Consider the following 23,198-nt stretch of genomic DNA (forward strand, 5'->3'; position numbering starts at 1 on the left):
CTACATCTAGAATATCCTAGCTCAGGAATATGCCTCCCATGTGGCATACTGCAAATACCTTCCTTAGGCACCACACTCTGTGAATGCCACACAGAGCCCAGACTGTGGATACAGCAGAGTTTCTGAGGTGCCCCAAAAATATTTGAAAGGCCTGACTTTAAAGCTAATTGCTACTCCCATGTGCAGTCCACCAAAGCTGGGACCAGATCAGCGGGGAAGGGCAGGACCTGAAATTCTAGAGAGAAAAAGTGAATAACCAGATCTTTGCATAATGCTCCGTGCTGCACGAAATACACGTGGAATGATAAAGTCAGAACTCCCAGGCTCTGCAAATACCAAAATATTTCTCAGTCGTATTTACTTTGTAGTACAAGGAAAACAATTTCTTTTTTTTTTTCCTCCTGGGCATGTAACCCAGGATATACCATCCGACATGAAGAGCACCAGCAGCTCAGATCTTTTTAATTAAATGAATGTGATGTCTCTTTTGTAAGTTCAGCAAGAGGTCTGGCTCCTTGTCCATGTCATTTAGTGAGATGTAACACTTGTGGATGTGTCTGGAAAGAGCCCCACATATGTCAGCTGACAGCAAAGTAATCAGTCCAGAGACCCAGGTTAAATCTCTCTCCACTCTTTGCATCTCAAAAACCACACGCTGAAATTCAAACAAAGGCTGTTAAAAACAGGGTGGGGGGGAAGGTTTCCTTTCCTGTCACATGATAAATTAGATCCTAATGTTTATCCAAGCTCAGCAAGGCAGGCAGCTCTTCCTGCCAGCCCGTGCTGGGGTGAGCAGTGGGGTCGGGCCGGGGCTGCCCTGCCCGCGGGCTCTGAGGACAAACACCTGCTGCCCAGTGCAGCTCTGCTCTGCCCACTGAGGGCTTCACGCTTCCTTTGTGCCCAAATTTCCTTTGTGAGCCTCACAGCCACCCCACACCAGCACAAAACCTCTGCTGAAAGTAGTCCAAGATCGCCCATGCAGTCTTTTTTCCCCTCCCGAGTCGAGCTGATGGTACCTTATTTACTCCTTGTCCTTTACAGATGACTTAATGACTTAGCAGCAAAGTGCATTTTGAACACATTTCAGGCATTTCAGAACGACATGAATAGATGCAAGAACAGGATTTTTGCCAGCAGCACTGATTATCCTTTTGTCAGTAGATAGACGTGACCTGGACCATTCTGTTGCCATAAATAAAAGTCTCCAGAGGCTGCTAGACACTTTGCTTGAGGGAGAAGGGATGAGAGGGAAGAGGCTGGAAGGTGGCCTGTGGAGAAGAGGACAGAGGTAATTAATGGTTATGCCCATGTATAAAGATAAGTGCACCAGTAAATGTGTCAGCCCTTGGGCAGTGGAAGCCACCACTTCACACAGCACAGTCCTTTACATCAACATTTTATTTATATCATGTGGGTCTACACGGATCTGTGCTAGATTCAGGGAGGTGTAAATCAAATGGGAATTGGCTGCTCTGAAACTGAAGAGGGTTTTTGAACTGGACTTAGGAAGAAAAGTCTCTACAATGCAATGGACTCTTAAAAGACCAAGTGAACTTACACAATTTGTTTTAGTGAGAATCATACCTATGTCAAGACCATAAATGTTTTTCAAATTTAGCTGTCACTCCCACAACCAAAACCACACATTCTCACTCAAGTACAAACCTGCTGAACTCGAAAAGGCTTTCAGCTTAGTTTCAGCTTCAGTTGTGCAATTTGCAGTTCAGAATTATTGCACCTGCTGTCTTTTCTATATGGATTTACAGCGGCAGAAATCCCCTTGAGCTAGAAAGAATTTCTAAAGCCAGGTATCATTTATTTCAATCAGAAATGAAGTACACCCCTAATATCCAATTCAAACATAGTACATTCCCTCAGTGTAGACTGATTTCAGCACATCTTACAATAGTTTATAGCTACAGTGAAAGGTATCAAGCTAAAAGTGCATTCAGTTGCAAGTTCAGGGCAATAGAGCTGCACATTATTTAGTTAAACATTTTTAAAAAGATAATATTTTTCGGAAAGGCCATATTTGTGTGAGGTAGCTGTGAATAATATTGGAAGAAGAAACTGAAGGATTCAGAACCAGCTGTGATAATGCAGCTCCTGCCTACCTAGAGCAGGTCTGGATACATTCCACCTGGCTGACCACCTACAGCATGAACCCATTTACCCTGGCTTGCCTCTGTAATCAGTGGAGCAAGAGAGCCACTCCATGGGAGGAGTGATTCAGACCTTTGGTGTGGTCCATGAATCACCTGCTCCAGGTGCCTGTCTGTTCCCATTGGCTCCAGAGGGAGCCCAGGGCAGCTGGACTCTTGCCGTGGGAGCTGTGCTCGGATGTCTAAAGCAGCATGAGATGAACCTGGGTGTTGGATACGTGTGGGAGCAGCACAGCTTGCTGCTGTAGGAAAGCAAGGGAAATGGATGTGGTTGTCCACAGAAATGAGCAGGGCTGTTCCTGGCTTCATTGCTGTGGATTTAGCAGCCCACGGTTTGTCTGTCTCAGTAATTTTAACTGGTCTGCAATTCAATTACTGGATCTGCAAGACCAAAGCCTAGAGCTTCAGAGCCATGGCAGCCTCTCAGGGTAGAGAATGATAGAAACACAGAATTGTTTGGGTCAGAAGGGACCTTAAAGATGATCCAGTTCCAGCCCCCTGCCATAGGCAGGGACACCTTCCAATATCCCAGGCTGCTCCAAGCCCTGTTCAGCCTGGTCTTGAACACCTCCAGGGGTGGGGAGTCCATAACCTCTCTGGGCAACCCATTCCAGTGCTTTATCACCCTCTCAGCAAAGAATTTATTTCTTATATCTAACCTAAACCCACCTCCTCCAGCTTAAGGCCATCCCCCCTTGTAACTCCATGCCCTTGCCCAAAGTCCCTCTCCATCTCCCTTGGAGGCTTTTTAGGTACTGCAAGGGGCTCTAAGGTCTCCCCAGAGCCTTTTCTTCTCCAGGGCGAGCAGTCCCAAATCCCTCACCATGTCTTCATTGCAAGAGAAAGTAATGCTATTATTTTTATAACAGCATTATAATACCTGTCTGTATACAGACAGGTTGATTGCAGAGTGACGTCTACAGACAGTGAGCTCCTCTCCTCTCCTCTCCTCTCCATTAGGTTCTACCTGGATCACTTCAATATTGAGGCTTCAGCTTTTAGAATGTTTTGAGACCTGGTAAGAGAAAAAAAAAATAAAAAAGATTGCATTACTATTTATAAAGTTTATTATATTTAATAAACTTTATAAATATTCCAACTACAGGAAAACAAAAAGGATTTGCATATGAAGTAACATTTCTGTTCCTGTAAATCAGTGTTTGAAGAAAAAAAAAGGGTTTTTTTTCCCTGCTTTGTCTGCTATGCAAAGGCTCCTGCTGTTTCAAGTGGCTTTGGAGTAGGCACTAAGCAAAGTGGATCACAATTTCTATGTACTCAGTGTCCTCTACTATTAGTAGAGTAGTAAAGTAGATAAAAGCATTTGAAAAATAAAGAGACCTCAAATAGTACTTAAGCCTATTTTTAATCCTTACCTGACTAGATTTCAAGTGATAACATACCTTTCATTACATGCACATTGCCGGCATGAAATTGTTTGCAGCAATCACCACCTTCATTATTCAGATGCACACTGAATTGAAGCATTAACCTGTGTGTGTGAAGATAATAATGTTGGGAAGGTCTTAGTCCCAAATCATATGTGTGTGACAAGACTGAAGGACTTTTGTGCAACCAGCTTCAGCTTACAGGCAAATGAAAATGTAAATAGCACTTTCAGTGAATCACCAGTTTATGCATGAGTTAAAATGTTTATTTTCATCATTTTAGAACTCCCCACTGTCTTCACAGTATTTACTAGGAATATTAATTTGCTAAAATGAATTAGCTGAGGTGGTGACTAAAAACCAAGATGGCCTCAGAATGAAGTCATAAAGCAAACTGCAACAGATAAAGTTTATAAAAACTGTGGACACTTGCAATGGCAACAGTGTGTTTGGCAAAAAAACATCTCCAGTTTCAAGCTGAGCCTAAGGCTCAGGTGAAACTGTTTACCAATAGATATGGTGTATTAAAGTGCTGTCAAAGTTCAGTTCCCAATATTATTTCTTGTTCTGACTAGTAGCAATTGTGCCTAGACAACCAGGTCATTTCAGATTAAATTTCACCTTTGGCATTTGGAGAAGAAGGTTACTAGGTCAGGATCTGACACAGAAAATGAGTATAGGTATAAGCAGCTAATGGTAACCACTCAGCTCAGACCACCTACCAGCAGCCTGAAGCAGCAGAGTGACATTTAAAAGCAATCAGAGTCAGAAGAAAACCTTCAGGGAAAACAGACAATACTTCAGAAAAAGCAGCTCTACATTCCCCAGTGGGGAAAAAACCCCAGACTTTTGGGAACAGTGCTCAAGTCGACTTGAAACAAATATCAAGAAAAAGAATGCAAATATAGAAAATGGGGCTTCTTTTTAAGTAAATTCCTTACCCACTTTCTTCTGTGTTGGCCTGTCCTTACCCAGTATTATCCCTGTGTTGTGAGTGGTCTCATTCTTAGCTTTTGAAGAAAACACCATAACTTTGAGCAAATTCCCTGCAAATCCATAAAGCCAGAGCACACAGCACATGGACTGGGTGAGACATGCTGTGGAGAGGAGATCCTCATGGAGAAGGCAGGATCCTCTCTAATGCCAGCAGGAGCTGCCTTTGCACAGCCTTGCTCATATGGGTTATCCCTACTGCTGGACTCACAGTGCCCTAAAGGAAGGGAGTTTTAGGATTTCTGTCTAAAATTTTAATTTTAGTTCTGCCATGATATCCTAGTTTTAGATTAATGGTTTAAAGATGCTTGAGTCCTTACAGAACCGTCTGTTATTTTAATAATGAATAAAAGCACAGTGAAGCCTTGCATCCCTTCTTGGCTGGCAGAGTGTCTGTTACTAATCTGGCCCAATTTACCTTCCCTCTGCACAGAAACACCCTCTGCAACACTTATGGTCAGCTCATACTGCCTCCTCCAGCTGGAGTCAGGCTTTGTGTGTGCAGCTTGTGCTGCTCAACCCATCCCCATGGGTCACTCTGAGTTCAGGCTCCTTACAGGAATGCCTTTATCTGCACCTGAGGTTTCATCCAGTGTGTCCTCAGCTGCCATTGAGGTCTCTGGGTGCTTTTGAATCAGCTCCCAACAAAAGGTTTGTCCCTGCCTTGTGTGAGATAACACTCTCAGTCACTCTAGCGTTCCTTTTCCCTTTTTCTGTTGGCCTGAATGCCTTGTTCCTTTGCACAGAGGTATTTACACAGCTTTTGTCAAATTGCAATTAATTAAGGCTTGCTGTTACTAAATAAAAAGTCATTTACTATCTAGCTGCTGCAGGCAAGGTGACATGATGTGTAACTTGGAAAAAAACCCAAAAGACAAGAGAAAAAGCTATGAAAAGTTGTCCTCTCCCTACTCTTGGCTAGGAATCATCATTTCTAGGAAGGTGGACAACAGGTGAACAAATCTTGTCACTGTCTTACACTAATCCTTAAACAAAGTGAGAACAACATGTGTAAGATATAAAAGGGAATAACTCATAATAGCAGAAACCTGCAGCCCTGATATTATTCATCTGTGCCATAACAAGCAGAGGAACTGATTTATTTTGAAGCTAAATTCCCTGTTCTCCTGAACACAGTTCATATTAAAGACCCTTTGACCACAGCATCTGTTTGCATTGTAATCCACATCTAAAAGAGTCAACAGAAATATTGACTCAGGAGCTGGTTCTAGCTCAGGTCTGTGAGGTAAGCTCCCACAACACACTTCAGCTTTTGCGCAAAGAGCGACAAGAACACTCCTCACCTTTTCCTTTTGTGTTACAATCAATCATCCAGCACTCCAAACAAAGGTCAGGTCCTCCCCCAAATGCAAACAATACCTTCCCTTTGTCTCTCAAACAACTTTAAATAACAATGCCTAAAACTTCCAGGAATCATTAGCATTTCTTTATGCACAAATGGGAAATATTGGGTCTAGCCAAGGTGAGATTAATCTGGCAGTTTCAGTCTGGTGAAGTGCTGCCCTCACCATAAAAGCCATCGAGGAACTTGGCACTAACTTGCTCTTTGTACTTTTTACCTGTGAAGCCGCAGACTGAAGTGGCAGGGACTCAGCTGCCTGGTGCTGGAATCATTTAGGGCACTGGAAAAGCACAAGCAGAACTCCTTTTACTTTGGCCACGTAAAATTTCTGATTTTTTTCCTGTTAGATAATTTCCTCGGTGTCTGCAGCTGCTGCCTGCAAAAGCAGAAGGAACAGGGAAGAGAACAGAAGGTTAATTTCAGCATCACAGCTTTTGTATTGACCCAGAACACTAGACTGAAGGAAAATGCTGAAAATCACAGAAACTGCTCTAGTGTACACCAGGATTTAAGCCAATTCTTGCATTTAAACCTGTTAGAATAAAACAATGGCTCAAAATCACTCCTGCTCTGGCTGATCCTGGAGGTGCAGCAGATGGCTCTGAATTTGTACTTTTTATTAATGAGTTGGCCCAGAAACACCACCTTTGTTTCTACCAGAATTTGGCTGCTCTTGGAGATTGCCATAGGGATAGATTTCCTTACAGATGCAGTACAGTGCATATAAGGGACAGACAGAAGTTGGAGAAGGAGTATTGAGAAATATTCCTGTCAAGAAAATCTTGTTTTCCAGATTATATCAAATAACTTTACTGAGGGGTGTGTGTGTGTATGCATAAGGAAACACACACTGTACACACACAGATATGTGGATACACACACACACAGAGGCACACCAGGATTTGGGAGACATGTAATTTTCATGTCAAATACTTTCTTTCTCTCCTGTAATTAAATGTGCAGTTTCCTTTCACCAAAATAACATGGCACCAGCTTGATTTTAATATATCTTTAAGCCATGTACAGTGAGATTCCTTGCATGAATATTCAGCATTTCGCTGCCACATGCCCATGGATATTCAACAAATAAAGGAATATGAAGGCATAAGTGATACAACAAATAATTCTGCAGTACCAGATTTTTGCTGTAAACAGAATAATCAAATTTTATGCCAGCCAAAACAGTGATAATTTAAATTTTTATCTGTCAAATCCAGTAATGCTTTGCTGGAATGGGTTGTTTTCTCCTGTCAAGGTCAGAATGTTTAGCAACAGCAATGGGGATGGTTCCTGGCTCCCAGTTTTCAATGCTCATGGAGATAGCATGTCTCAATTACAGCCAAAATGCTGCAGAAAAGCCTCTGTATCCAGACACCAGCTAGGTCATAGCAAGGTTTCTGAGTGCACGAAGGAAGGGTTTTTCAGCTCCTGGGGTTCACTTTGCTTGCATGATTTAGAGGCTTTTTTGTCTGCCTTTAATAATGCCACCTTTGTAGTACCAAAACACACGACTGAGAGAAGCTGGCAGCTCCCTGTGGCCTGCAGCTCCCCCATTCCCTCTCTTTGCATGGGGGAAAAAAAATCCCAATAACCAAACCAGGAAGTTGCCACTGCTGCTGTGACATCTGACATGATAATGCTGCAGAACCAGGATACTCCCTGACCTGCTTACAGGTACCATGGCATTTCCATCTGTGCCCATTTTTCCCCAGATGAGGAAAAATGGGCACACCTTATTTGAATGCATGAGAAACCACTGGAACAGGCTGGCTGAATAACCAGGGGTGATTCGAGAACTGTCAGAGTCCTCTTCAAACCACCAAGGGTTTGTCCTCCCTCAGGCCTGAGTGTTGGAATTATTCAGCATTTAATGATGAGTTGGGGGATGAGTTTGTGGGAAGGAGATAAGGGATGAAAGTAACCTTTTAAACGAGAAAATGGGACAAGCCTATGGGGCACTCCAGGTACCCTTTAAATAAAAGAAACTGGGATCTGATTTCTCTATAATTCCTTCTCTAATTCCTCTGAATTGGCCTGTGGGAACTTCTCAGCCCTCACAAAACAAATTGAGCTCCCCACAAGCCAGATCTGAGGAACAGACATCAGACTTGCTGGTGAGGCCCCTTCTGGCATGAGACCTACCTCAAGCCTATTTGAATCAGCCATTAGTAAAGAAATCACCTCCAAAAAAAGTCAGTTCAACATGAATTCCATCAAACCTCATAGTAATAAAACACAAACCAGTGAAAATACTAACCTAGGAAACAGACAAACATTGTGTGTAAAGCAAACTCTGGATTTTCAAAGGTGTTGGTTGACATTAAATTTGGTTAAGTAGCTGTGTGATGGCATCTTCTCTGAGATTGTTGGTCTAGACACCTCTGTAAACCTTAATTCACAGGTGTCAAATCTGCCTTTGGCTTTCAAGCTGAAAAATGGTCTGGTCCTTTCACACTACTCAGCATCTTATCCAGTGGAAGTGAATAGGGGAGAATCAGGAATTTCTAGAGCTGAGGATTTCTGTCTCTGATGAGGATTCCCGCCTCCATTCCCACTTCAGGGCAAATTAGGTGGAAGGAGGAGATATTCCTAGGGAGAAAATCACGATCAGGGTACCTTATACCATGTTCCAGCTGCTTTTAGTTACCCCTAGAGGCTGGAGGGAGCACAGGCATCAGTTCCAAATCCTGAGGAGGGAGCTCAGGGATTATTTGGAACTTTTGCTAAGCACCTTTATTCCCCAGGATATTTATTTACTGGATGCAGGGTGGGAAAAAAAGGGTCCCCCTCCACTGAATTACAATCAAAGGCCAAGGTGTGGGGTTGGCTCTTGCTCAGCTCTGATGTGAAAATAAGGGGTTTAAATTCTTCCTCAGCCACTGAGTCATGTGAGAAAAGGTTCAGTCAGTCAGGGCTGGAGACCTTTAACAATGACATTTCAGGAATTAAGGGCAAAAAATACTGCATGAGGTGAAGTGCCTTATAAACACAGTCCTCTGAAAGACAGTTCAACATTTAATAGCCCTGAAAATTCACAGGCCAGATGTGGAATTTGACATTCTGATTTAAAGATTCAGACATAAGTTTTTTCACATGAAGTTGGGTTTTGGGGTTTTTTTTTTTCCTTTTTTTGTAAAAAGTAGAACATGGTTTACAGAAAATTGGATGAGCAGGTCCACAGTGAATAACTTAATTAGGTGCCATGTAACAGAGCTGCATGCAGCCGTTAGCTAGAAATGTGCACTTTGCTGACTTTAATTAGTTTTAATTCATCTGCATATATATTAGCTGCTTCATGCACAAACATGCAGTGACACACACAAGCTGGAGCTTTACCATTCCAGCTGGAAACAGAAATGGAAGCACCATATGCTAAACTGGTGCTGAGGACAAAATAAAAATTAAAAAAAAAAAAAAAAAAAAATTTAGCCCTGCTCTCTCACATGTCTTGTTCCAAGGAGAAGTGGAACTGAGGGAATTCGCCAAGAAGTTTCATTTCCATTCCTGCCCTCGCATTTTGGATTCCTGACATGGTCAGAGTGGAGAGTGCAGCAAACCCCAGAGCTGGTGAGAGCTCCCCAGCGTTGAGTTGAGGGCTGGCTGGGAGGGATGGCCAGGAGCAGCGCTGCAGCCACACGGCCCATGGACTGCCGTGCACTCGCATTGCCATGGCAACCCTGGCTTTGGGGGGAATTCAGGCTACCCCGGCTTTCCCACGTTAGGGATTTCACAGCCAAGAAGCTGTGAATAAATTCTGCTTACGCTGAGCAGAACATAAATTAAACAATGTGGGATGTGAGGCACAGACCTGCCAGTGCTGCGCCCTTTTAATTCACATTTTCTCGGCAATTTCTGTTCAAAATTTGGCAATATGCCTGGGAGTGACAGAAAGCACCTCTCAGGAGATGACTGGGAGGGAAACAAAGATAAGATTTAGCTCAGTTGTTCACATACAGACATTAATGGCAAGAACTGTTTTATGGTTTCATTTTTATGTCAAACCTTTCTCACACTTTATATGCTCACTGTCAATAAAATCTGGTGCCAGGTTTGCATAGAAAACTCACTGACTTTTGTAAAGAAATTTAAACTTTGTACTTCCCTTTTGCCACAGGTGGTGTGCACGCTTGTAGAATAGCTGCTACAACCCTTTTAGAAGTTAGACCTGCTAAGAACTGCTCAGATTAAATTCTGCAAATCATTTTTTAAAAGTAAATACTCCTGCTGCGATCAATAGGATTAGCAGAATTAAGAAATAGAGAAGAAATAATTTTAAAAATCATGAGCATTTTTAATGGCAAGATGATTGCTTTCTGTAGAAGCTCTCCAAAGCCAGGCTCACTCAGAGAAAATCCCAGCTGGGTGTTTTTTACATCTGCCATGACAATGGTCGTTTTATATCTGTGTAACTTCACACAGCACCAGCACCTGCTCTCAAGGCTTGAACATTACATAGTAAATAAAAAATACCAGTCTGGCAGCTTTTTGAAGCACTCAGCAGAGATACAAAATTGACATTAAGCTGCTTTCCATGGCACTTTTTTATTACATTGTACCCGAGACGCCTCAAGAGCTCCCTTAGAGTTGTTATTTGTTATCGAGTGGAGAACACACACAAACCCCTGCACTTTGCTACAGGAGCTGGTCGCTGGGAGAGCTGCCTGGAGTTCTGTGACCTGCACCAGAAACCCAAAGAAAGGAGAGCTCAGCCGCCATCCATGCAGGAACAAGCACACAGAGCACCTGGAAAAGGCTTTCAGCTCCCAAAACCCATCAAGACAGAGAAATCACTGAATTCAAACTCAACCAGGATGGCCAGCTTCAGGGATTTCAGCGCTGTCTATTACATCACGTTGCACAAGAACAAGCCTGTTGTTTTCACTTCAGCCTGCTTTAAGAGAGGCATGTGTAATGCTCTCAGGAATGAGGAAGGGGCAGGAATGGGTCTGTGGACGGGACTTTTTAATGATTAAGAGTTGGTGCCACACAGATTCCCACGAGAGAGCTGCATGACTCTGCCTTTCCCAGCAGCTGAGTAAAGCCCTGCTTCCTTCTCTCCCTGAACCTACAATTGCAACACACCCCACTCCTGTGAAGCAATCCTCAGCTGTGACAGTTTTTATTGAAACACAGATTCTCCAAAAGTCCCTGAACCTCTCCTCACAACTCCTTCCCCTACCCTCAAGCTCACCCCCACAATTCCTATTTTTATGGTAGAAACAGTGAACTAATTTCTCTCAATTCCACCAGAGCACCAAAACCCTGGCAGAGAAAAGCAATAAATCAAGGAGGAAAGACAACCTAGAAAAATACTTGTGCTAGAACACATTTTAAGGATACAGGTGATTTATGCAGGAGAAGAAGGGCACAAGGTATGATTAGAAATAAATTTGAATTGAAAAATACTCAGGCAAAAAGCCTGAATTAAGAACATGCTGAGCGCCAGAGAGAGCTTGGAGACACAGTCTGTTATTAAGCTTTCTGCATTAAACAATTAAATGAAGCAATTAGATTTCAGAAAGGAGACAATTATTTTAGGAATGAAACAAAGGCTGGAGGAAATGCAGCTGCCTGAGTGTGGAGAATGGAGAAAAGGAAACCAAAGCATTGTATTTGAAATTCACAACAACCAATTTGTATAAGAGGATTTTTAATTAATAGTCTAGAAAACGTCTTTTAACTCAGTAATGAAAATAATGCAATTTAAAAAAAGGAAACCACCTCAGTATGTGATTATAATTGATATCTTCAAAAATCATAGGCAATGGCAAGCAAGTGCTGAAAGGGACTGAGGAGTGACATGGAAAAACAATTCTCCAAGATGAGAATTCTCATGAGATGGCACTTTTAACTCTCCACATGTTTTGAAGTGCTGTTTTCTCAAGGCTGTGAGGAAAGATTACTCTCAGGAGACCAAGAGGAAAAAGGTTTGAGTAATTCCTCACAGGCAGATACTCTTGCAGAGCACCCTAAGGATTTGATAAAATGGGCAATTAAGTTATTTGTCTTACTCACTCGCAGCATTAAGTGCAGGCTGACACTCCACAGAGCACCCGAGCCTCCGTCAATTCCTTCTGAGCACATCCTCTAAAAGCTTGACCAAGCTTAGACTAAACCAGGAGCCGAGCTTTTCATTAATTATAAACCAAACACAACATCCTCAGCAAGCATGGCTAGCAGAGGAGAAGAGAAGGAAGCCTGCCCAGGGGCAGCCTCTCTCCCAGGCACACTGGCACTCCAGTCTGGGCTCCTGAGGGCTGGCAGGGAATCCTTTTTTCCTTACACCTCCCAGAGTGACAGCATTGCTGCTGGCAAACTGCAGCCTGATTAGCACTTCTGAGAAGCTCGATGACAAAACACTTTGCTTTTTGTCTTTAATGTCCCAAGAAGGGCACAGGTAACACAATGCCTGTTTAGCAGCACTCCTTGCTTTCAGAGTATCCTTAACATCCACTTTCTCCCAGTCAGAGATCTTACTGCAGACAGCAATCCCATCAAACAGGAAAAGACCCCGTTCCATTTATTTTGGTTTTTTAAATAATTATTTTTAATGAAATGCACACAGAATTATACAATATAAAATTTTAATTCAAGTTATTAAAAATATGCATATGAGTTCAAGGTGTTTAATTTGAAAATAAGATTGTCAACTGGATCAGAAAACACTCCCTTACAAATTGCACCCTTTATCCCTCCCCCCAATAAAAAGGGACATAATCAACATTTGAATATCTCATAAAAACGATCTTAATTGGCCCTGAAGTATGGCACAGATGGATGCAGTCTAGGTCATTTCTTTCAGACACAGTAAAAGCATGTACAAAATCCTTAGAGAAACAAGGTTTTTACCTCCTGAAGCAGAATATTTCTTGTGAGTGCTTGGCTACAACAAACAGGTTATTCCAACTGATTCACAAAATATCCTGGCTTACTAATACTCTTCCTATTCCACATAAATCTCCTTGGTGAAGCAGAAGACTTATTAAAAGTGGATAAGAAAAGCACTTCAGCAGACTTGGAGCTGTTTGAGCACTCACCTAAAATCCTGCTCACTTCCACTCCTCTGCTCCCAGGGATTGCTCAGAGGCAGGAAAGAAAAGCTGCTGGAGCAATCCTTTTCTTTATATACTGCAGCATGGATACACCTGATGTCTGTGAAACATAAGTCTCCAAAACACCTGAGCTCATCACTCAGCTGCAGCTCAGCATCTCCTCCTGGGAGCCTGGAATTGCCAATTGATACAAGTAAAGGGAATAAGAACTTGCCCAAAAGGCAGACAGGTGGCAACTCCTTTGCTTGGATGAAACCAGTGATACTAAATATGCCAAATTGGAAAGATACTGAGAATCAGCACACAATGCTTTGGGCAGAGTGGGGACCTAAAATATCATCCAGTTCCAACCAATGGCTCCTTCCACTAGACCAGGTTGCTCCAAGCCCCATCCAGCCTGGCCTTGGGCACTTCTAGGAATGTGGAAAAGAATCATTGAAGGGGAAAAACCCCTGACTGAAATGATTTTTCTGTCATGTGAACTCACAATGACTTACAGTTTCCACTAACTACAATAAAGTATTCAAGCCTCACTGTTTGAGCAAGAGGCACCACGTGCAATGAAAATTATCAGTGTTACAATGTTTCTGCAGAGCAGTGACAGGTTATGTGCTGGCACCCGGCCTTCACAGCAATGGCACCACATAAAAACAGCTTGCAAAGAGCTGAAATCCCACAGGTGCAGCAGCAATAAAACCTCTTCCAGTATCTGGCCAGGCACTTGGGAGGCGTTTGCAGAAACACAGGATCCTACAGCTGTTCAAGCAGTAATGGTTGCATGGGATTCTCCCCCCTTGAGGTCTCCACAGCCCTGCATGTCCTGCACTGTGCAATTGTGCAGTTTCTCCAGCTGTAGGTCAGGTGTGAAGGCCACTGGCTGAAGGTTGTTCCAGATGAAAGCTGAGAGCTGCATCTGACAGAGGCTGATGAATCCTGCTCCCTCTGAGAGTGGCTCACACCTTCCAGCACACAGGAGCAGCCTCTGTGACAGGGGCCACGGGAGGATGCCCAGCAAGGAGCCCCAAAGCATCCCCAGCTTTGGAAAGAGGCTGCTGTGAACACCTTCTCTTGGACAGTTTCAGGAGAGCTTCAGGATGCTGAAGGCACTTGGTGCAGAATTTGACTTCCATTTCAAATCCAGGCACGTTTTTCCCAAGAAAGCCACCACATTATTTAGTGTCCCTCTTGCACTGCAGTTTGAGGTTACAGTTGTCTTAATATATTTTCATGGAGAGCAAATATATTTGACAAATTACCTAAGATATTAGTTTTTGATACTCCAAAAGAAAAGCCAGCACCCAACTGAAAACTTTACTCTTTCTCCCTTTCACATTGTATTTATAATAGGCCATTATAAAAAAAATTCCAACATCTCCATGAAATTTTAAATTCCAGTTGTTTCAGAAGTGTCCCATGGATGTATTTCCAGTGGAGATGCATCTGAAAAGTGTCTGCAGCAAAGCAAATCTTTTCAGGTGATTGGCAGAAAAAAAGAGTGAGAATTTCTATAAAATGAGAGTTCAGATCTTGTGAAAGTTAAAATATCTTGAAATAAGCATCAAACTACAAAGTGCTCTCTGAAAGGAATCTGTTTCCATGTCTGTTTCACCTGAGCACAAATTAACTTATTAAGGCACATAAATAAGTGGCATGATAAGCAGCCAGTGATAATTATTTTGGTCCAGAAGAGAAGAAGGCACTCTGTCTTTTTTCATTCATAGTTTTACATTGTTTTCATTTGGTTTCACTGTTCACCTGTGAGAGCCTCTCTTCAACCCAGTCTGCCACCAATCTCAGGTTGCAGCGCTGGAGGGCTTTTATTAAGTCAGCCACCTTTGCATCCTTCCCCTTCCACTTCTGCCACTCCCGAAGTGCCTGAAAAACCATTTCCTCCAGATCATATCGATAGGCTACCTCTACCTTGTCCAGCTTCACCTCTGGCAGCTCAAGTTCTCGCATCAGCTTCTTCCAATCCCTCCCAACATTGGCACGAATGACATCAAAAGCTACCTTCAGGAGAGCTGAAACAGCAGAAGCACATCAAGTTAGCCATGCACTTACTAAGAAACTCGAGAAAACGTTTAGAAGTTGTTGGTTCTATTTCAGTAAAATGCCACTACTCCTGTTGCACTGCACACACTGAGAGTTCTACAGAAGCCACCGGATAGACTTGGAATCCCAAAAGATAAAAGTAAGATTAAAAAAAAGAGGGAGGGGAAGTTCCATCCCGAAAGACGATTGCGTACACATTTACTGGGGTAGCTGGGGAGCCATATATGCGGGGATATAACTATATAAAAAACCCTCTCTATACGTAATAATCCACCTACGTTTTTCATGCTGATCTTGCTGATCCTCAGGGGCCTGAAGTTCCCCCTGTTCGAACTGCTCCACCAGTGTCAGCAGGTCGCCCCTGCGGATGTTCCGCAGCAGGTCTTTCAGGAACCCCAGATGGTCGGGCGCGATCACCCGCCGCTCCATCAGCATGTCGAAGAGCTCCAGGCCGACTCGCACCGTCTCACTCTTCCCCTTCCCGATTTTGTCGCGACAGAGGAACTTCACTTCCTCCACATCCGCGGCCGACAGGCCCGAGGAGATGGAGAGCAGCAGGCTCCGGAAACGATCCACGGCGCAGGGGCCCGCGCCCGGCACAGGCCGCGCGGCGGGGACTTGGGCGTCCTGTCCCAGCTCTCCGCAGACGAAATCCATTGCTGTTTGCGCAGGGTGACCTCCCGGAACACGGGGAGACACCGGAGGGACGGGACGGTACCGACCCGGACCCGACCCGACCCGACCCGAGCGGCGCCCGGAACTCACGTGACCCGCGGCTTTCCCGCCCCCGCCACCCGCCCCAAGATGGCGGCCGCGCCGCCGCCCGTGAGGGAAGGAGTGTACTCTGTCACCGCTACCGCCGCCTCAGCTGGGGTTGGGGACCTTCTGCCCCCAACCTGTCCCGAGGCGAGCCGGCTTCTTTGGTGCTGCTGAATGCAGCGCGTGTGTTGGAGCCGAGCTCAGTGCGGCCGGTGTCGTGCTTCAGGAGAAGCCCCGGTGCCTCAGCGCCTCAGCCGTGGCCGGCTCACAGAATCACAGAACCACGGAGTCACAGAATCACGGAGTCAAAGAATCACGGAGTCAAAGAATCACAGAGTCACAGAACCACGGAGTCAAAGAATCACAGAACCACGGAGTCAAAGAATCACAGAACCACAGAACCACAGAGTCACAGAGTCACAGAATCACAGAACCACAGAATCACAGAGTCACAGAACCACAGAATCACAGAACCACAGAATCACAGAACCACAGAGTCACAGAATCACGGAGTCACAGAATCACAGAACCACAGAATCACAGGGTCACAGAATCACAGAACCACAGAGTCACAGAACCACAGAGTCACAGAATCACAGAACCACAGATTCACAGAGTCACAGAACCACAGAACCACAGAACCATGGAGTCACAGAACCACGGAGTCACAGAACCACGGAGTCACAGAACCACGGAGTCACAGAACCACAGAATCACAGAACCACAGTCACAGAATCACAGAGTCACAGAACCACGGAGTCACAGAATCACAGAACCACAAAATCACAGAACCACGGGGTCACAGAATCACAGAATCACAGATTCACAGAGTCACAGAACCTCAGTCACAGAATCACAGAATCACAGAACCACGGGGTCACAGAATCACAGAATCACAGAACCATGGAGTCACAGAATCACAGAACCACAGTCACAGAATCACAGAGTCACAGAACCACGGAGTCACAGAATCACAGAACCACAAAATCACAGAACCACGGGGTCACAGAATCACAGATTCACAGAGTCACAGAACCTCAGTCACAGAACCACAGAATCACAGAACCACAGAGTCACAGAATCACAGTGTGAAAAATGGATGTATTTTATGATTGGCTTTTCGCAAATATTAAAATGAACATTATATATGTTGTGTTAGAAAGTAATGCTGTATTAATTCTCTTAAGCAGCGTGTTAAATGTAGTTTTATAACACATTGTGTTATAAAAAATGTTAAAATAGAAACTATGCTATGTAGGATACTTTTTTTTAAAGAAAGGACTCGCAGCAAGATAGCAGCCACAGGACACCTAAATCTTTCAGAGAAAAAGAATTTATTACTCCATTATCAGGAAAAATGAACTTCTTCCCGCCTCGAAGGTGCTGTTAGGATTCAGAGGAAGAAGTTGACGATGACCAGAGAGAATCCTGTGTTTGAATGGAATTTATGCATCATGTATGAAGTGCATGAATATGCAACAGGCTATTGCTTTTAAGGGTTAATCCTTTGTTAACGGGGGTCCTTTTTCGGGAAAAAGGTACCCGGACATCCGTAACTCTTTGTCTCTATTGTGTCATATTGTCCTAATTCAAATTGTCCAAATTATTATTACTCTAATTGTATTACTATTTTTATAACCATTTTATTACTATTAAACCTTTAAAATTTTAAAAACAAGTGCTTGGCGTTTTTCACACACAGAATCACAGAATCACTTAACTCGGGAAAGACCTCGGAGTTTATCGAGTCCAATCTGCGACTGAACACCACCATGTCAACCAGAGCATGGCACTGAGAGCCACATCCAGGCTTTTGTTAAACATTTCCAGGAACGGTGACTCCACCACCTCCCTGGGCAGGCTGTTCCAATGTCTGATCACCCTTTCTGCAAAGGAATTCTGCCTAATATCCAACCTAAAGCTCTCCTGGTGCAGCTTAGACTATGTCTTCTTGTCCTGTCACTTGTTCCCTGGAACCTTCCCTGGCTGCCCTCTCCTTTCAGGGAATATTGCAGAGCCACAAGGTCCCCCCCAAGCCTTCTTTTGTCCAGGCTGAGCCCCTTTTCCAGCTCCCTCAGCCTCTCCTGGTGCTCCAGACCCTTTCCCAGCTCCATTCCCTTCTCTGGACATGCTCCAGCCCCTCAATGGCCTTCATGAATCGAGGAACCCACACCAGGACACAAGACTCAAGGTGTGACCTCACCAGTCTAAGCCTGAAGTTGGGAAAACTGTAGATTTCCTGGTTAATATTGAATCATTGGACTTCTTGTGAACACCTACCCCTATAAGAGTTAATCTCTGTATTATTGGGGTTTTTTTAAAGGTGGAAAGAAAAGCAGCACAAGGATGAAAGGCTCAGCCTGGGGATGAGGAGGCTCAGGGGCCACCTTCTGGCTCACTGAGACAAGCATGGAGATGGGAGAGGCTTGGTCTCTTTTCCCAAGGAAAAGGGGCTGGACAAGAAGAAAATCACCAGAGGAGGTTTAGGTGGGGTATTAGGAGACATTTCTTCACTGAAAGGTTGGACAGGCATTGGAACAAGCTGCTGTGGGGAAGTGGTGGAGTCACCATCCCGGGAGGGATTTAAAAGATGTACAGATGTGGTGCTTTGAGACGTGGTGGTGGACTTGGCAGTGATGGCTGAATGGCTGGACTCAATGATCTTAGAGATCTTTTCCAACCTTAACTGTTCCATGGTTCTATGGTTCTATAAATGGCTTTCTGCACCAAGAGCAAGAAAGAGCTCTGCACCAGCAGAGCCCTGCTCCCAAAGAGATGCCATTCCCATGGCTTCCCTGCCTGACAGCTGCCCAGGGAATCTACCCTGGAATTCCTTTCTGCCCTCCCTGTGTGGCCCCTGCTGCCCCCAGAGACCCCCAGCCTTTCCCTGGAAGCACAGGGCATGCAGCCTGGCCTTTGTTCCTCACCAAGATTAATTGTGACACAAAGCACTTCCTGACCTTTAAAAGGCAAGCAATAGGGCAAATGTGAAGTCCCTGTATTTTAGAGATGACTCTTACACAAGGTGAAAGGTTGTGAACTTTTCTTAAATGGGAAAGATCAAGTTCACTCCATTGTTTTGTAGGTGCCTTTTGGCTTTTCTTCTCAGCACATGTAGATAGTTCAGAAATTTCCTTGTTCTTTCTGTGAGCACTGGCATGTTGATTCCCCAAGTTACCCCATTCCTAAGTTGTTTCCAGCACACTTTAATTTATTATTCTTACTGCACACTCACAGACCTATGTTCTCTCATTATAGAAAGGTTTCTGACTGATAAATGGACTTAAACACTATCATCTTCCTCATCTCTTTCTCCACTCTCACATTCCAACGTGAAGACCAACCCCCCAAAACATTTCTCCAACTCCCACAGGCACAAGCCCTCCTTAGATAAACCCACTAGATATTTTTGTTTATTCCCTAAGTGCTGCAGACTGGAGGGGTCTCATGGTAAAGAAAAGAGTGAGAGGAATTGCCACTGTGAATCTGAGCTGGGACAAGATGTACCTGATTTAAGAGGTGTATTTTTTTTGCAGCCCTGAATATATTTTAAATTCAAGGAAAGATATTAACAAAAAGGGTAGCATAGGAGAAATATATTTGCTATGTGTGCCTTAATTGATGAAGCAGGAGTAACCCTTGTAATGGTACAAGAAGTATAAAATCCAGTTAAATAAAATTCCTTTTAAATTTTGCCAGCGAAGGTGACTCTGCAAAACAACAGGGACCAAATCACATGGTGCCTGGTGATGGCAACCAGCCAAATTCAGAGGCAAATCTGTGAGAGAGAAGTCCAAATCAGCACAATTTATACCTTTATTCTCTATACTCTGACATGCAATTGACAACAGCATCAACTGAGATTTTAATCAGTTCATACAAACCTGGTGGCCAGATTCAGCACTGAGTGTGAAAGTGGGCTGCACATTTATGCAATTCCAAAGGTTTTAATTCCAAAGGTCTAAATTAGTAACAAAAGTGAAACTGAAAGACAGAAATCAGTGTTTAATTAAGACTCTTAAATGCTTTTAAACTCATTCCTATGGGAAGGCAGAGTGATTGAGCAGGGTCTTTTATTCTGTCTGAACCTCACTTGGATGCATTCACTGATGAAAATACCCCAAGCAATAAATTGCTTTATTCCAGTTATTTCCTTTGGAAGCAGTTTGTGGGGCTTTTGCAAACGAAATATTAGGTGAGCCTAACAGATTGTAAGCACTTCTGTGTCAGAATAAAACTTAATAGAAATGATTTATTGGAGTAGCTCAGGTTTCAGTGGAAGTTTCCCAGAAATTTAAGTGCTGTGAATGATCCGGCTCCCAACCAAATAATCCTCAGGTTTCTCGAGGCAGGATGAGTCCTTGCAAAATACTGCAGAGGGAGCTCGAAGCCTGGGAGTGCTTCAGACTTAGCTTTGACTGATTTCACGGTCCTTGCTGGAGGAGCAGCGCGAAGAGAGCATGGCAAGATTCATTTCAGCAGCGCCCTCGGGGAGGTGTCAGTCACCAGGACATCCAGGCAAAACCACCCAGCTGGGGACTGCAAAAATGGCCAAGTGCGGGGCTGTCCTGAGGTGTGTTGGTGTGGAAACTCGGGAAGATCCTTCCTTATCTCCAGCCAAGGCAAGAAACATTCTGCTGGTGCAGAGAAACTGGAGTGTTTGGGAGCTGCTGTGTTTTTAAGTGAAGCAGCTTTGATAATTTCTTTAATTTCCCATGCGATTCAATAGCACATATCCCAGGGGGGGATTTAAAATCTTTATCCTGACAATTCTGAGAGACAGGCTGGGCACAGACAGTGCTGAGGAACTGTTTCTCTTTTGAGGCCCAGGTGATTGTACATTTCTTTTAATATACCTACTCATGTCTTCCAAGGGAATTAATGACATCTCCTTTTTTCTTTGCTGGCTTCAAGATAAGAGGAGATGTTGCATAAAAAACCCCAACCCTCTCCCTACTAGCAGAATTGGGCTGCAAGAGGTTTTTAGTTTGATTGCTTGCTTTTTTACTCCTACGCTGAATAAACTGATTTCCATAAAATTTCTTAGTGTACTTATCCAATGCCTCTCACCCAGTTTTTTTGCAAAATCCTAAAATGCACATTTTCAGCAAAGAGAAGACAGTTTCTGTACTTTCATTTGTGAATGAATTGATCTGTACATGTTTATTTTGTCAGCTATCACCTCTCTGTTGCTATAACATCCAGTCTAGAAAGAATTGCTCTGGTAAAGAAACTCATTTGTGAAGAGGATCTTAGGAGAAAACTGTCCCTGACAAAAGGGCCCGTAAGAAATGTCAAATTATTGTGAGTTGAGAAAGAAAATTAGAAGCAGAGTGTGGGAAAAGTAAATAAGTACTGAAAAGAGAGTGAACTCTGGCATGACTAGGTTGTATACAGATAAAAAATCTGGCCAAGTAACAACAACAACAAGCAATAAGTTGTTAACAGATGCTTGAACTTAATATTGAAACAGCAGAAGTGTTGATATAATTCTGTTGATACAGTTCTGTTGTGTTATTGTTGGCAGAAGAAGTTAGTTTAACTTTAGGGGAAGGGTAAATTGTAGACTTTTGTTTATTTGCTCCAGCTAAAAACCTCTGACTTGACTTTTTACCTATTTTTGTAGTGAATTTTCATCATACCATGGAAGTATGAAATCATTCAAACAAACATTTCACATGTCAATAAAGCTGTGTGCATATATTAGCCCAGCACACCTCATTCCTCTAAACCATATTTATTACTTAAGCTCGACAACATCAATTTTGCACTTGGAAAAACAGAAGAACAGAGAAGTCAGAGAGCAAGGGTTGTTTGTAGAGGAATGTCATTGTGAAATGACAAAATGTCCCCAAATAACAGTGTATGATCATTAAATCTCTTTTGGGGCCCTTTCTATTTCTATTCAGTTCAGTTCCTGCTCTGTGACTGGCTGAGGGCAAAGCAAAGCAAATTAAGATCCAAACTGGAAGTTGCTATTCATGCAGGGAAATAATCCAGCAGCTCTGATTGCCAGCCTTGGAAGCTAATACTAATTCATTTCTGCAGAGTATGTATAATTTGTTCTTTATTTTCCTGAGCTGCTGTATTGCCAGTTCCTAAACCAGATAAAACCATGAAAAGGTAAGTACTTACCACAATAACATTTATTTTCTCTAAATTGAGGTGGTTTTCTTCATTCTCCATCCTTATATTAGAAAATACAATATTCCGAGAAGCTATAAAATAAAGGTTAGGGTAACAAAAATAATTATTTTTCAGAAAACTGATCCATTTTGCACCACTTTGGAGTATTTCTTACAAGCATGTAATTAGTTCTGTACCACAGGACTTCATCCTCCCACCCAAGGAAAGGTTTTCTTACTCTTTCCCTACTGAGGAGCAGCAACTCCATTGCCTGCTGCAGAGCATTGCAGTTGAAATAATAGCAGCAGGGATTTCTCTTTTTTTTTTTTTTTTGGTGTCTCTGAATATTCAGCTCTTATCTCTTCTGCACCAACAGACTCTGCTTTGGACCTGGTAAAAAATGGAAAATTTTTCCCAACCATGTCCCTTCATCCAGCCTGCAGAGACCAGAAAATATCTAAATATCTCTCAGAGATACTGAAATTTTGCTTGAATAAATAAAAATGAGTGAGCCTGTCACACTTACTTGATTTTTGAGTTAAACTCAGGTATTGTGAACTCACTGTTGTGACTGGAGATAATGACAAGCCAAGAGGTGGGGGTTATTTCCTAGAAACAAGCATTGCTTTATATATCTGTGATTTTCATTCTTTTCAGGGCATGCCAGTGCAGTATTTTCCATCTGAGTCACCGTCCTGGAGGTTGGAAGGTGCAAGTTTTTTACTCAATTCTGATTAAAGAGGGAGTGCCTCATGTGCTCAAGCACAGTGCACTTATTATCCAGTTATTTCCTTTTAAAACATGAATAGTTTCACGTGGCCACCAAGTGATACAGGATATGACTGGGTGAATTACTCACAGGGATTTAGATATCATAAATAAGAAGCAAATCTGATTTCATCATCCCTCTCCCTTGATTCTTTGGGGAGGAAGTATTATTTTCTGCTCTCTGAAGAAATGCTGTAATTTGAGCTAGTCCACAGTGCTGTGGTCAGAATCAGATACCAGCTAGTCCTAAACCACAATTTGGAGTCCATTTTCATACACAAACTTGTGGGAAACTTGTTGCATTTGTTCCCAGAGATGAAAAGTCTAGGAAGAGAGCGTGACTTCCTGAGAGAAGGCTGGATTAATCCAATACAAAATATAGCATTTATTTATTTTCCTTACTGTCTGTATACTTCAGAAGAAGTGAGGAAGTTGCAAACACCACAGCTTGGTGCCAGAAAAGCCACAGAGTTTTTTTTCTTTTTCCTTGTGTGGATACAACCAAAATTAAATGGCTTCTAGGATAGGATCAGCCCCA

The 23,198-nt window shown here is 43.2% G+C and overlaps 1 protein-coding gene across 2 annotated transcripts; it reads right to left on the reverse strand.

Moving 5' to 3' along the window:
* Positions 1 to 352: 352 nt before the first annotated feature.
* On the reverse strand, positions 353 to 15,787 carry FADD (Fas associated via death domain). Of its 2 annotated transcripts, XR_011679381.1 has the most exons (5): positions 15,286 to 15,787; positions 12,941 to 14,976; positions 6,121 to 6,279; positions 3,043 to 3,177; positions 353 to 1,268 (listed from the first exon to the last, which is right to left on the reverse strand). XR_011679381.1 is itself a non-coding variant. In XM_071428363.1 (2 exons), exons 1-2 carry the CDS (start codon positions 15,662 to 15,664, stop codon positions 14,690 to 14,692), a joined length of 666 nt encoding a protein of 221 aa, XP_071284464.1. In that variant the 5' UTR covers positions 15,665 to 15,787; the 3' UTR covers positions 12,471 to 14,689. The 2 variants fall into 2 exon arrangements, 1 of the variants encoding a protein (XP_071284464.1); XM_071428363.1 differs by lacking the exons at positions 353 to 1,268; positions 3,043 to 3,177; positions 6,121 to 6,279 and having other exon boundaries at positions 12,471 to 14,976.
* Positions 15,788 to 23,198: the final 7,411 nt, after the last annotated feature.

The sequence above is a fragment of the Agelaius tricolor genome, unplaced genomic scaffold (assembly GCF_023055355.1).
Source record: "Agelaius tricolor isolate 1412-34295 unplaced genomic scaffold, bAgeTri1.0.p SCAF_5, whole genome shotgun sequence".
Taxonomy (NCBI): Eukaryota; Metazoa; Chordata; class Aves; order Passeriformes; family Icteridae; genus Agelaius; species Agelaius tricolor.

What these genes read in the sequence shown, in the direction of transcription:
- FADD (XM_071428363.1), bottom strand. Translation starts at nt 15,664, where the DNA reads ATGGATTTCGTCTGCGGAGAGCTGGGACAGGACGCCCAAGTCCCCGCC. An exon ending in GCAAGATCAGCATGAAAAAC is followed by an intron (nt 14,977 to 15,285) that starts GTAGGTGGATTA and finishes CTGCTGTTTCAG; the next exon opens with CTCTCCTGAAGGTAGCTTTT.